This window comes from Phasianus colchicus, chromosome 1 (assembly GCF_987193195.1).
Source record: "Phasianus colchicus chromosome 1, bPhaCol1.hap1.1, whole genome shotgun sequence".
Lineage (NCBI taxonomy): Eukaryota > Metazoa > Chordata > Aves > Galliformes > Phasianidae > Phasianus > Phasianus colchicus.
In genome coordinates, this window is record NC_143436.1 from 47,762,424 (window position 1) to 47,778,419 (window position 15,996).

Below are 15,996 nucleotides of genomic sequence, written 5' to 3' on the forward strand. Positions count from 1 at the left end.
TGAAGGGGCTCATCCAGTTTTTTCAAGTTTCAAAATGACATTTTTAAAACATTTTTCATCCTTGCACATCACTTCTGACTATAACACAAACTGAGCAAAAATAAACAGCTGTTTGTTATAAGTCATACTACTACAAGCTCAAAGTATTAGCAGCCTTCTTCATATTTTCAAGGCAGATGTGAAAAAGATATTGTGTCAAAGCACAAAGAAGTTTTGAAATTGATAGATTTCTTCTTTTTGTGATAAAAACTAGGGGCAGGTACTGACTTATACAAATGACAAAACCTTGAGATTTGGGTGGATATTTGGGTGTGGATATTACTATTTGACACAGCACGAGGGTACTTTGAAGAAACTGTTGATTGGTGGGGTTGAGACTATCAAACTGTATCAAATTTAGAGCTCTCTACTGCTGGTTCCTCTTTGCTTTTTGATGAAAAATTCTGCCATTTTCCTGGGACAGAACTAACGCTGGGACCTACATCATATAAGAGGCAGGTTCATTAAAGCAAATAGACATATTTATGTAATTACTACACTGATTTATATTATTTTAAATACTATTACATATATGTAATAAACTGTATAGGTCACTCTGAATACAATCCCTCCTATTTATTTCCATGGAAACTAGAATGTATACAAAGGGAACAATAACACTATTTGATAGTACAAATTTTCAGCTACAAAACACTACTTTTGAACATAGTCACCACCATTAGCTATGCATTTTCACCAGCAATGAACAAGAGCCTGCATGTCACACTACTAAAAATCTGAACCAGCAAAGATGACCAACAGTTCCACCGTTGTTCTGCTGGTGTTGCTGTAACACACCACCCACCACCTCACTGTGCTCATATCCACTATTTGGTCTCCATAAACATTCAGCAAACATAGATTTATGTCACTGGATGCCATTTCTTCTGCACGGAAGAATTCAATGACACACCTTTGCTTCATACCCACTTCCACATCAGATGCCATTCTGTCAGACTGCCCCTCTGTTGCCATCTGTCACACAGCAACAAAATGTAATGGCATGTTGGTGGGAAGGTTTAATCTCTACTCCATACCACCAGCATCCACCTCTGATGTCATGGGCTGACACAATAAAATGGGAGGCATTACTTTTGGAGCAGCCCTTGCATATGAGTGGTTAATAAACTGAATCAGATCAACTTGCACTCTACTGTAAACAAGGAATAAGGAAGAGAACTGTATAGCTGGAAGTACTTAAGGAGGAAAAGGAAATGGGACAAAAGGAAAAAGAAAATAGGAAGGAGGGAAAGGAGTTAGCCCTTTTCAGTAACAGTGAGCTCTACATTCAGTTCATCTCTAACATGAGTCAGTACCTTAAGAATATCTCCTCCCCACTCCTCCCCATCTTGCAAAATTTTAATTATACTTGTAGAAACTTTCTTTCTTTTGTACCACCATCTCCCTCACTGGAAAAGTTTGTTGAAGCTAGCTAGGCAGTGTGTAAAGAAATGAAAACCTGAAGACAGGATGCCGTCTGGCCACAACATCATTTTCCCTAAGAGATGTTTGTTACGATATGCAGATACAAGGGAGACTGATGCATGAGCTAGTACACTTTCAGCATCTGTAGTAAACTGATTAAAATGGCTCAAAGAGAACAAGAATCAGTACAAGTGTAGATGCAGTGCTGATACCTGCCATCATCACCTTAGTCAAATACAGGTAAAGAAAGACTAATCTGAAAATGAACGCATGCAAGACAAAATATATGTGTAGCACTGAATTATGTACTAGCTCACGTTCGACTGTTAAAAATTGAGTTTCATGAGTTTTACATCATGAAACTGAAGAAAGAGAATAAATACATGCAAAAAAAAAATTGTTTCTGCCATGACAAGTTATTGCTTGCTTCTCTTTCTTTCTTTCTTTTTTTTTTTTTTAAAGAAAACCAGAAAGGCGCCATAAAAGGTTTTGAAAGTTTGTCATCATTCTTCAGTTACATTTGTTATTTATGAATGAATCAAGCTTTCAATTCTATTTTACCATCACAATTGAATAGAACTGCAGTGAAACATTATTTTCCAATGCAGAACATACAAAAAGTAACTGCAAGTGACACACCATACTAATGTCTACTGTCAGAAAAAGGAAGGATATTCAACCACTTAATTTTGTCTATCTAGCAAACAAGAATTTTCTTTTCAATTCAAAAAAGAACTCTTTTTGTGTAATGAAATATTTTCAGTGTAGGAGTTGCAATATTGAGTCTTATGCCTCCACGGTATTCTGACTTGTTTCTATAGATGTAACTGAATATGACTTACCTTGAAGCAGAGCAGCAATTTGGAGTGATTGTTGAGATGGGTGTTCTTTAAGAATATCTAAAACTGTTCTACCCAAACTGTCCTTTATGTTGGTATCAACGCCTGAAAAAGAAAATGATTTCTGGTGAAAATTTTAACCCGAAGTACTTGTAAGTGTGGCATGAGACACTTATCTGACAAATCAACAGCAGATTAACAGCTGTGCTACAGTTGAAATACAATATCCATTTCAGTTTAAAGCTTGAGCAGTCTAAAATTCACCTGCTGACATGAATTGGTTGTATGTTTCTCTTGCTCCTGGTGATATAAAGTAAGCTTCTTAAACCAAAATATATTTAACAGACTGTTACTATGAAACAGGCATCCTGAAAACAATTCTTTACAAAATCAAGAAATTTTATAAAATCAATTTTAAATTTTAATAAATTTTATAAAACTAAGAATTCTGATTGTTTTTCCTGCCTGGATTCTAACTCTCCCCAGTCTGCTGTAATTCACTGGGGATTTTCTACTGCATAGAAAATAGTTATTTCTACTACACAGAAAGTTATTTGTGGTGTTTTGTAGTTCCTGAAAAGACTGAAATATCCATATGAGGTGTAAGGGCTGTATGCAAAGTAAGAACATTTCCTCACAGAAATGTTAAACAAATAATTGGCTTGAATTACGAACATAAGCATCAGTATGTAAGTTTGAGGCTTATCTTGGATAGGCTTCTGAAAATGTGGTATACATGATGCTGCATGAATCCTCAACTTTGTTTTGTCTTTAGGAATGTTTGTCTGATAGAGTAAGAATGAAATTTTTTAGTTTAGATGCCCTTTCATAAGAAGAAGAAGGATGAAAGATCCTAACAAATGGAATGAGATTCTTCTCAGAAAACTATATAGAGGAAATCAGAAGCAGCAGGATTTATGAAGATTATTGAGGAAGCATGAAGGGATTGATTTCTCTACTCAACAGAAAAGACTGCAGCTCTTGCTGTTTCCTGAACTGATTGAGTGTTTCCTAATTTATTTATGAGAAAGAGACATTTGTTTTCTCAATGAAAATAAAACCAAGATATTGCTGAACTATTGAAGCTGATTTTCAAAGTCTGGAGACATCAACTTACACTTCTCCTTTGCAATAGCTATTCATAATATCTGAGTCTTCTTTGAAGCAGAGTTAAAGAAAAGGAGATTGCTAGATGAAAAGGGATCAGGTAGAAAGCATTGCCAGAAGGTATTGAAGGAGTTAATAGTGAATGTTCTACTCTGCTACATTGTAAAATTATACAGTGGTAGAGGCTATAACATGTACTATTCCATGAGAGGTATTATTTATCTGTGGTATAAGGCTTCCCATATTTCTGAGATATTCTCCATTCCTTCCTCTTTTGTGTGAATTAATATAAAAAGACTGCCTTTTTGAGGGCATGTGCAGATCTGTTTTTGCCTTTTTTTTTTTTTTTAGTTATCCAAACAGGAAAACATCTTGGAAAATTTTTTTTTTCCAAAGACAGATCTCAAATCAGATAGATAAGCACTAGCTGGGATTCAGTTAAGGAGCTCTGAGCATGGCATTACTTCTTTTGCATTGTATAACCCCGCAAGCACTGACAATAAAAATCAGTAAGATCCCTCACTACAAGAGAAGTTCATGCATCTCAGCAGAGTTTTCTCTGAATATTCACATTTCATTGGTCTTCTCATTTACCTGGGAACACAGTTGTTTAGATGATCGATTTACCTGAAATAAGTTAAAGTATATGGAATCCCCATAATGTAGAAACTCTGTCATCTCAGAAGGATGACATATACTCAAACCCTTCACAGTGGTTATAGAACAGGTAAGGGAGCAAAGCCAACAGGCATTTTAGGTCCACTCAGGTACTACACTCAGTAGACTACACTGCTGTATAATCTTCAAGTCACAGAGGCCACTACAAGCTCCAATAAATGGAAGAAAAAAAAAAGAAATCAGCAGTAACATCTTTTATTTCCTAGCTGAATCTAAATATACTTGGCTGCCTTTCAGAGTAAATTAAAAAAATTATGCAGTCATTTCATTTTCTGAACACATTTATTCTCAGAATACAGAGGCAGACACAAAGTCCTGTAAGGAATTTCTTAGTCTTAGTAAAAACATTGCTTTTGTTCTCTTTGTGTACATTATCTTCTTATTGCAAAAGAACTTCAGCTCAATGAGAAGTCATGTGATTAGATACATAAAGGTTGAGAAATAAAGCAGTAATTTGAAAAAAAAAAAAAAAATTGAGGAGGTAAACACCAGTTTAGCAATATTATTTGGTAAGCATTTCCTGTCAGTTAAATTTACCTGTTTCAAGCAAAATGCGTGCCACTTCCACCTTTCCAAACAGGGCTGCTTCGTGTAGCGCACTCCCTTTTTCTGTCTAGAAGAACAAAAATATTTTGACAATTAAAATACAAGGCTAAAATACCAAGGAATCTTTTTGAAAACAATACATTTAGGAATCAAGTATCTATTTTTTCCTCTATTTTATCTACATGTAAAAAATATTGAATGGGCAAGAAAAAATACTACCCTAACATAATTTTTTATTCAAAATGACAGTGTAAATTCTGTTCTACCATAAACACTAATAACTGTATAAGGAAATATAACAGGGATATAATAAATCTCTGAAACAAACTAAACTGCATTTGTGCAAAATTTCTAAACTCTTATTACAAGCAGTGAAAATCTAGTTAATACATTAAATGGAACATAGCTGTTCAGCACAGTTTACATGTAGATAGCTTCAATTAGGTGTTTTAATCTGTAACTGGATTATGACCTTGATTGTCAGTTCAGTTGTATGGTGAGAACAGCCCTGGGATATCCCACCTGGCCTCCAGCTGATGCTCCACTAGATGCTCCCATTTAATGTGCATCATATCTGCTCCATGCAGATGTCTTGGTAACCCATGACACCTCCAACAGAATTAGATGTCTATCTTTAGATCATTTGAATCCTGCCTTAGGTAACTGTGAACCTGATTTTGCGGAAGTCTCTTACACAAAATTATTTGTCAATGGAAATTTTGTTCAAATAAAATTCACATTTCTGAAAAGAAATTAACTCTTAACAAATTATGTCTCCTATTATTCCTGGCTGTTACTCAAGAATCTGTAGCATTAGCTATAGATTGAGAATAGCATTAAGAATAGATCTCACTGAATCTCCAGCTCATCTATTTTTTCATAGAGTAAAGTAGATTTTGAGTGTTTTTGAATTGTGGTCAACTGTTAACGGTTTGGCTGGTTGTATTATTTGGTTTTGTTACATTTCTATCCAAATGCATCCATGCCATTTTTGCTGTGATGGAAAGACTTCCAAGACTAAAGGTATTTTAACTCTGAAAAAAAATAGTAGTTCATTATTTATTAGCTGTATCAGAATGCAGAGTTACAGAGATGCAAAGGCAGGATATTTAGAAATAATCAGTAATCTTGCATGTGATTGCAGAATAAGCGTGTTTGAACAACTGCACCTGAAAACCCTTTCTATGCCCTTAATAGGAACACTCAACTTCTTATCTTTCTTCATACTTGGTGCATTGATGTACAAAGCAGAGTATGAAAAACGTTATACAGTATGTCAGTAAGATGGAGAGGAAAATGAAGTAAATAAGAGAATATACATATGAAATACATCCTCAAAACAATTTCTGATCTTTCAATTTTCAAAAAATCCAAATGGACATTCACAGATTTATTCTGACCAAGAAAATTAAGCATTCGGTTTTATTTAGAGACAGTTTCAAAATCCTTTATGTAAAAGTATCTAGAGAAGTTTTCCATTAACTGACAAACCTTAACACCAGATGACCCTACAATGACATAGTGCAACCACAAAGGTACATGCAGAGTGCAAGCTGCAGCTCGAAATAACCGGGTATGGAAACAGTTCTCATAAAAGGCAATGAAATCTAAAGGCCTGATTACTGAAAAACACAAGAGCAATCTCACAGAATGCTTTGACACAGCCCATTGTCCTCTTCAGTGTTTATGTTGATATGGCATTTCCTTTGGATTGGCCACTTGCTGACATTAATAAACCTCAAGACTATTGATTGGACCTAGTACTGTTAACACAGAGTTCACTGTCAGTACAAGCTCTCCTGGCGCCACCAGATAGAATACTGTTAGGGGTCACTAAGATGATCAAGAGACTGGAGCATCTCTCCTGTGATGAAAAGCTAGGAGAGGTGGAACTGTTCAGCCTAGAGAAGAGAAGACTCAGGGGGATTCTTATCAATATAATATATACCTGACAACAAGTATTTTAACTCTGAAACAAAATGTTAGGAGATACCTGAGGGAAGAGTGCAAAGAGAACAGCGTCAGGCTCTTCCCACTGGTGCCCAGTGCAAGGACAAGAGGCAACAAGCATAAAATGAAATGTAGGAGATTCTGTTTGAACATAAGGAGCTCTTTATTATGAGGTTGACTTAGCTCTATCACGGGTTTCCCTGAAAGGTTGTGGAATCTTCCTCCTTTAAGCTGTTCTAAAGCTGGCTGATTGTGGTCATGGGCAACCTGCTCTGGGTTCTTGCTTGAGCACTGCACCAGATGAACTCCAGAGATCCCTTCCAATCTCAGCCATTCTGTGATTCTGTAATTACAGTGATGCATATGCCAGTAATGCAGTTCACAGAGGTTCGATTCTATAGATGACAAAGTGCAGACACGGAAAACAGATGTGCCTTGGCTGAAAATGCAGAGGTATTTCTGTATTAAAAATAATAAGGAATCTTTTTCGGTGGAGAAAGTCAACATACTTTAGTGATAACATCTATCTTGAATCCATTGCTGTGGTGATTTGAGACTGAGAAGAATTAATGCTTCTGTATACCAAATCAATAGACTTGAGGAAAATGACTGATCCTTAGATTCATTCCTCAGCAAGAGGTGGAAAAGATCCTGTTATGATATTCAGAACTGGCAGCAGTTCTTTCTGTTGACCAAAAGTCCCAAATCCAAGAGACTGGAGGAAAGGCAAGTAACAGTTGGCCAAAGCATGTATCTTGTAAGAACTGAAATGAAGATTAACATAAGAGGAAATTTCTTTTTGAGGGCTAAACAAGCAACTTGAGAGTTGAAAGATTTATTGTTCTCTAACCATGAACCAAAGCTCTGTTATACATAGAGGTAGCAGAGAAACTTAAGCCACTTACAAATTTAATTCATAAAACTGGGAGAGGAATACAAAGCCAAGTGACTTTTTTTTTGCATTTTTCACTTTCTTGGTGTATTCCAAGGCAGTATTTCCTGTAATATGAAAACACAATCCTGAAACACTTTGCAAGTATTCTGGTACTGTATGAGTTACAGGGCAGTAACTCTTTGCTTTACAACTCCAAGCTATCAAACAGTTTTAATTAATATCATTTTCGAGAAAAGAGGTATAGATTACAAACAATCTACCAGAATAAGGAATTTAAAATGTACCCTATATAAGCAGTGGACTGAGCTGTCCACCACATAGGTGATTTTCTAAACCAGAAGAGAAATATTACCAATAAATTAAAAAAAAAAAAAAAAATCATTCTGGAACATGAAGAAATACATGAAGTATACTTGTAAGATGTGTAATCCTGCATGAGATGTTACAAAAATGAATGCTGACGCAAATCCTAAAAGCTCTAGGCAGGATTTCATGGTAATAGAGAATACCTAATGAGTGAATCAGATCCTTCTTGACCCAAAAAAAAAAACTGTCCAGAAGGCAGAAATGTTCTTATTACCAGAGCATTCAGTTACTAAAGTCCATTTTAACACAAAGAAAAGATCCTCAGGATGGACAGGGCCAAGACAACTGGCAGAATAGTTACATATCCCTTTGTAAATGTCCATGTGGAATACAACTTGAAGATACAAATTAATTTTTTTCCAGTAACAGTAGAGCACATTACACAAATTGAAAGTATTAAAATGTAGGCAAATAATTTATCTACTGTGACATGAGATGCACTAGGGATTTTAAGTATAGGTCTTTTTCACTTATAATGGTGTACATATGTGCTAATACACTCTTGTTGTCTATATTACAGCAAGTAAACTTAACATTTGTAAACAGTATTCTCTGCTTCACTTCATGAAGTTTTCATTGCCTTGGATCATATAGCTTGAAATCTAACTATCTGGAAATTCTTCCACGCTGACCCTTGATACATGAAATATATTTTCACGATTACAGTGAACTAAAGTCTGCATGAGTTTACACCAGTGTATTACATATTGATTTCCTGTCTTTAGTTTTCTGTGACAAAACAGTCTCTGCCCCAAGTAGCCTATAGCTAAATGCAGGCACAGTGTGACAGCTGGGCATACCAAACAAGAAGGACATTTTGAGTAGGAACAACAGGATACACAGATCAATTTGGTGTACAATTTGCAAACTCATGTAAAAGCATCAAGTGTTTTATTATAATTTTTATTTGTTTGTTTTTTAATTACGTAAATATGCACTAACATGTAATTAGGTCACTTGCTTAGTGCTTATTCATCAGCAGTTTACTACAGACTTGATATGAGTCTCAGAGATGCTCTGAATCACGGAGTGGTAGCTTTGCAAATTGATTCATGGAATACCCTCCACACATAGTAACAGCAAAAAAAGGGCATAGCTCTTTGCAGAAGAACTTCAGTGATAAGCAATGGAAACTGCCATCATTTCTGAGTCAGACAAGGAAGGCAAACATGGGTAAATAAAAGTGGGATAGGCAGAGAGGGCCAAGGTGTGAAAGTATTTACAGTTATAAAATTACTATTTACATGAAACATACTGAACTATGCAGTATCTTATTTTACGCTGAGGGTCCAAAATCTATCACTCACCAAAACCTGTGTATTTTTCATATGTTTCAATTAAAATGAAAACTTCAAAGCATAAAGCGGTGAAGCAGATTTGTAATTGCCCACTTCTAAATAATTTCAGATAGAAGGATATTGGGTAGACCTGGGAAATGAATAAAACGTGTGATTAATTCAATCAAAAATTAAATGCTGTCTATTATTAGTCCAAATATTTGCCATGACTAAAAGTGCTCAGGGAGAGAAAGATAAGATGGCTAAAGTAAGTTTCCCATTTAAACAAATAAATATTTACATTTACAGAGAGTGATAGCAGGTAGGCTATTTCTATAATTGCCTCTCTACATTCTGATAACTCTTTACTGCTGATAAGCTGAATGTATTTAATGTGTACAATTTTATTTACCACATGAGATTATACTTTGTATATTGTTCTTTCCCAATCAGTGATGCAGAGCAATTTAATGAATATTAAAACAGCTGAGTTCAGTTTTAAGTAACATGCTGATATCATGTGCTCTGCTCATTTTAATGAGCTGCCAGAAATCATCAACAAAGAAGTTTTCAGAGGTTACAGAAGTTAATGATATGCGCAGAACCAACTTGCCAATACACTAAGATGCAGAATGAAAGAAACATTGATGGAGAAAATGGATACAGCTAAAAAAAATACATAAATTATATTCCCTTACGGCAAGTAAGTCAAACACAAAAGAAACAAGATTCTCCAGTGCAAAAATTAAAATAAAAATACCCCTGACTAAAAATAACGGAGAAAAATCAGAATATAACTTAAACAAATTGGAATGCCATCAGAAATAAATAAAAAAATAAACATCCCAGGATTCTAGTATGCATGGTAAATGGATCAACATTACCAAAAGAGCCTCTCATTTCTACCTAAGAAAGAGATATCACTGTACAAAATTGGCTGCCAATATATTTTTTTAAATATCAGTAAAAAAAATGCTGGTATAACTGTAGATAGAAATGGCTTAGAAGAATTCACAGTAGTGCTAAAATTATCTAGATTATGTAAGAGGAAGACACATCTCATAAAAGCACTGTATAATATTCAACCCTCGTATAATCATTGCTTTGTAAGCTGCCATGACAGAGACTATTTTTCTTCAATTATTTTATTTATTAAGCATCAATTCAGGCATCACTTCAATTTCCTTTTGCCTCTTCCCCATTCACTTTGCCTCACATAGAGAATAATTTATACACCCACAAAACTATATTCAAGGGTTTGATTATGTGTAGTTTTTGCATTAAACTCTTGAAATTACTTAAGATGTAGTGACAGCAAAGGGCAGCTGAAACAAAAAAGCTGCTTATTTTAGCCTTTTCAAGTGTATCATTTTCTAAAGAAAATTAAAAACAAATTTAATATGGTCCTAGATGTAAGCATAATGGTATCAAATATACAAGTAAGCAAAGCACCCAGAAAGTGTTTTAGTTTGAAGCAACTAACAATGTAAACATTAAATATAGTAACACTAATGAAAGTAGCAAAATAATTTTAATGCATTTTCATTTTGAAGACATTTGTGAATATCCATCTTCAGCCTTAAGGTATGTTAGTATCTTCTGTTTTGTTTGTTGTGGTCTGTTTTTATTTACACATGTATTTATCTTTTAATTATCACTTTCTTTTCCTTAAAAGCTGAAAAATTGCCTTGATATAAAGTTCAGGAGTAGCAAAAGTACAGTCTTAGTGTACAAAGGTTTTAGGTTAAATATGCTTGAAGCTTAAAATGGCTAAAAACTTAGCCAAAATTTAAGTAAAGGTCACAAGAATTATTAGATTGCCTATTCATAAAGAATGCCAGGAGTGGTTCTAAAATAGATATAGTTATGTTTATATGATTGTTTTAATTTGAACATAGAAAGCAAAAGCCATCTTAATGCAAAGGATATAACTCAGTCTCAGACCTTGTCTCTGTTCTCATCTATGCCACTTTTATTTAAAGTGTCCCCTTTGACACCATTATTTTGGATTGTGCAATGAACAGATAGTATATTGGACTCAATAACTGAAAGAGAGCACTGACTTCAATTTTCTTTTACATTTATACAACAAAGTATTTAGAAAAAAATATTATCACTTACTGGACTTGTTTTAGAATGGGTTCGCCCTGGGAAAATGAGTTCTCATTCAAACATTACTTCAGATTGCCATGACCAATTACACTAAGAGCCACAGATTTAGCAAGTCAGCTTTGTATCATTAAAGCCAACAGCATAATACATATATTTGCTTATATAAATGATATAGTTTGAGTATCTAAATCTGTATGCCTCAAGGCAACATTAAAATATACGCTCAGCTTTGGAAATATGGATTTTTCTTGAGAATGTATGATTTGGTTTGTAAAAACTAAATCAATATTATATATTATCCTGTAGCATTTATAACAGAAAATGCAAGTGTATATATATTAAAAAATGAATTATATTCTAAAGATAAAGATTAATAAAGATTACAAGAAAGTAAATAAAGATAGGAAGAAAGGAGGAAAGGAAGAAAGAATCTGTGCACTAACTTGGCAGCTGACATCCATTCCAGCCTCCAGAAGCACCTGTACAACAGCTTTGTGGCCATTTCGTGCAGCAAGATGCAAAGGCGTGTGTTTTCTTGTATTACAGTTCATCAGGTTTGGATATGCTTTGATGATCATTTTTACAACACGCAGACGTCCATAAAGTGCTGCCAGATCCAGAGGTGTTTCTAATTTGTTGTTCCTTATTGTAGGGTCTGTTAACTCTTCCAACAGAACAGCAACTACTTCTGAATGACCGTACTGAGCTGCACAATGCAATGCTGTTTCATTTTCATTGTTCTGTTAAAAAAGAAGTTTGTGTTTAGTCACACAATGGAACTGCTCTGCTTGTATAAATTGCCTCCATGAGATAACTACCTAGGCAGGGTTTGCAATATAATGTATGATAATACATGCTAAACGCTTCAGAATGACTCCAATAAAATTTTACTAATAATACATAAATACGTCAGCTTTGTGGGTCTCAAGCAAACTTGATCCCTGTGTCTGCATTGTTACCAATGCATTTTTAACATGTCCCAAAATACATGTTGCTCATGAGGATATGCCAAAATCTGTAATACTTCTTAATTCAGCTGTTCCCGAAATCACAGCTGAGTCCTTCATTTAAAAATACTCTGACACTTAAGTCTCACCTCTCAGTACAGTTGCTTTTAAGCCATCAAAGTTTTCTATTAGTTCTGAAAATACAGAGTAAAACTGTACAATGAAAGTGTATCAGGTACACACTACTTTCACATAGCACTAAAAAAGTTAGCATTAATCAAAACTTCGAAGAAGGTAAAATAGCTAGTATAGATATTAGGAAGACTTCTTCTATCACATTATGAGGCATATGAGTATTTGTATGCTATGGATTGCATATTTTTTTTGCTTTATAAACAACCACATCCCAAGTTTTTTTTCCCCAAACTATTTAATAATCTTAATAATAAATAAATATTGAGAATAAGCAGTATATTCTTTAATTGCTTTCTTCCACTTCTGTCTGTATGACTGCAATACAAAACAGACGAATAACTTTGGACAGACAGGAAGGAAATAATTTATAGAGCTCTCTGAATTCTGTATACCATCTATATTATTAATATATCTTACGTTGTCTCTGTGAAGACTTAAAATAGTCTAGACACTATAAACTATGCACATTGACTGCTTCTCCTGATAGATGATTTATAAAATTTTGTGACAGTTGAAAATGTTGTAAAAGCCATTACGCCATATAAAGAACTACATTTTTAATGCAAAGTCAAAGAAAGATACTAAGGTATCTTAAAGTATAAAAATGTTGTTCTGAAGAAAGCAGAAGAGTTAGGTCTGAACCTACAGACTGTATATTCAAAGGAAACAACTGATAAAAGTTCTGGAAACAGACAGGAGAAAGTAGAAAAAAGAAAAAAGATTTGTCTTTTGAAAGACAGAAAATATGAGAGCATCAGAAAAATGAGGGTTTGGCCTTTTACATGGATGCCAGCTAGGGTGATAAAATCCTTGTATAGTACTACCTAAACTATTGTTCTTAATTTTATAATCAAGAACTAAAAACCCTGTTTTATCATTTTAACATTACTGTTGTTTTCATCTCATCTTGACTTAAAATGACTCAGATGAACCCGCGAGACAGAAAACATAGATCAATACATTCTGATAAATTAATGCTGCAGATAAGCTCCTCAGGTAAACGCACCACCACACAAGTTGAGGGTCCCTACGACTGGAATGCATTTCCTGCTATGTTGCAAGACAGAGGCTGGAAAGTAAGAAGAGCAAGGCAGAAAATGAGAGGCAGACAGGACTCGATGGCTAACAAGTATTTGAATGTGCGCTTTATTCAGACCCGCACACTGTCTTTCTTCTATTACACCAACTGTAAATTTCAGTAAAAATATCTACAATTGCAGCATCACGTGGCTGCAATGATCTATCAACTACCTGTGAGATGTTTTCTGAATTCTAGTGAATTCTTTCCTCTGTAGGAAACATATAGGATATGTTTTGCCTAAGTTTGGGGAAGAATTTTTTTTATTAGAGTGGTATAATCACAAATCATAGGCATAGTTTATTATTTATTTGTAGAATTTTGTTGTTTCTATTATATTTGTAGTTATTTATTTATTTGTAGAATTCATTAGAAACTATTTATAAAAGCACAGATTTTCAACATTTCATAGACAGAAATGTATAGATCAACAGGCAATTGCAAGATAATTTTGTGTACAATTATCACGATTAAATAAGAAAATCAGATAATCGCACATAAAATGACCAATTTTTGTAATTTCTTCCAGCAGTTACTGCATTTACATATTCAATGGAAATGGTTTCACAGAGAAATTAGATGTATAGCTTAATTCACACAGAGTTTACAGAAATTTGCAGAATAAATGGAGTAAATCTACAAGTGCTTTACTTAAACTAGGTATCAGTTTTAAGAGGAGAAATAAATAAATTAGTTGGACTTGGACATTTCCTTCTCCCTGTAGAACTACCGTGTTTCTTTACACTTCTCTTTAAATCTACAAATTGATACAGAGATCCTGAAATACTTTACTGCATGCTGCCCACATCCATTTCTACTTTTCCCTTCTCAGTGCTGTTTAAATCTCTGCATTGTAATCCCTAATGAACATGCTCTAACAAATAGCTTTATGAAAATATGAACTGTGAAAAAATGGCATCTATATTGTTCTCATATGGATAAGAATTGTTTAGAGAACAGTTGCATTTGGATAGTAAGATTTTTTCAAAAATATAAATTTCTTAGAAGTTATCGGCAAAAGTTCTGTTGTAAGTTATTCAGTGTCAGTCAAAATCAAGTGAAATGAACTTCCATTGAAGTTTGCCCTTACTGATGTGTAAATAAAATCCAGAAGTACTTCTTAAATTTTTAATAGTTAATAGTTGATTCCTTTGAATAAAAGTTTCTTCAAATTTGTTGCTGCAATCAAATCAAATCAAATCAAATTTCCTCTGCACTACTATTTTAAAATTTAGAAGTGAGTATAACAGTTGTGAAAGAAATTCCATAATTCATCTGCATATTCTGTAAATAAAGCGGGGGGGAAAAATCAAAGGCAGACACGGAACAGTTATTTTTCAGGCTATTTTGGAACAGATTTTGTACTTCTAGCAGTCGCTACTATTAAGATAAGAATATAATGCCTATGCTTCATTTTGACAATTTGGCCAAGTCAGTAAATATGTTAAATGTCTAAATATTATTAATACATCCTGAACTCTTTTCCTTCACATCTCAGAAGACACGTCAAACAGCATTATGGAAATGTGTGTTTTTTATGACGATCGTGATTTGATGCACTGAAAAATTTCATGGCACATTAAATATATAAATGTAAGTGAAATGTCTAATGTGTAGAAAGAGTCAAATTCACAAAACAGAAGAACACCGAAAGTTTCAGAAATGTTCATATTTTTTCTTGTAATTTTTTTACTACTCATACTCTCTGAATATATATCAAAAATATATATTGGATGTTATATTTCTTCTTAACATGATTCATCTTTCTGCGTGAGTCTGTGTGCTCATTTTCTCCTGCACATATACTGAACACTGCATATTGAGATATATGTGTCTGTTACTTATATAACTTCTCTGTATAATAGGATTTCCTATCAGTTATATGATTTTATATTGATGACCTGTGTGCTACCTGCACAACTTTCTATAAACAAACATGTAAGTAATTTGAGTCTTAACAGCATACATTTTTATTACATTTGATATTCATTTACTAACAAATTTTGATCTCTTACTGCTTACTTGATCTTTGTTCACTTCATAATTTACATATTTTCAAGTCTTCATCAATAGATTTTAAACTTTTTTTTTTCCCATTTATCTATGTTTTGTTTAAAACTTACGTCAGGTATGTTTTACATACGTCAATTCAGATTGCTGTACTAAACAGGGAGAGAATTAGTCTTCTATATTTGTCATGCTATAACCATTTTCTGTACATCTATGTTCCACCACCCGCATGAAATAATTGTTGCTTAACTGTTGCACCCTTTAATTTTTACTTTTTTTTTTTTTTTTAACTTTATGTAATGAGAACAGTAGGGGGCATTCAGAGCTTTAGATGCTGGATATGATCTTATGATGCTAGTTAACTGCATCGTAAATGTGTGGAAAGCATTTCAATTAATTTACAGTATACTGCATTAAATCTAGTTCATGTAATATACATTTAGGTATATGCTTCTAATTTACTTCTCTGTTTTATTCAATCTTATTTACTCTCACTTAAGTGTTTAGAAACATTTATTTCACATAGAATTTT

General features: G+C 33.8%; 1 protein-coding gene across 2 annotated transcripts in view; it reads right to left on the reverse strand.

Annotated features, from left to right (window-relative positions):
* Positions 1-15,996, reverse strand: part of ANKS1B (ankyrin repeat and sterile alpha motif domain containing 1B) — a 409,696-nt gene that overhangs the window by 345,094 nt on the left and 48,606 nt on the right. For both annotated transcript variants that reach the window (XM_090140258.1, XM_090140254.1), the window contains exons 4-6: positions 11,678-11,974; positions 4,626-4,701; positions 2,307-2,408 (exon numbers count right to left, since the gene is read on the reverse strand). In XM_090140258.1, the coding sequence (XP_089996384.1) occupies positions 2,307-2,408; positions 4,626-4,701; positions 11,678-11,974 (475 nt within the window). The remainder of the gene's footprint in view (positions 1-2,306; positions 2,409-4,625; positions 4,702-11,677; positions 11,975-15,996) is intronic.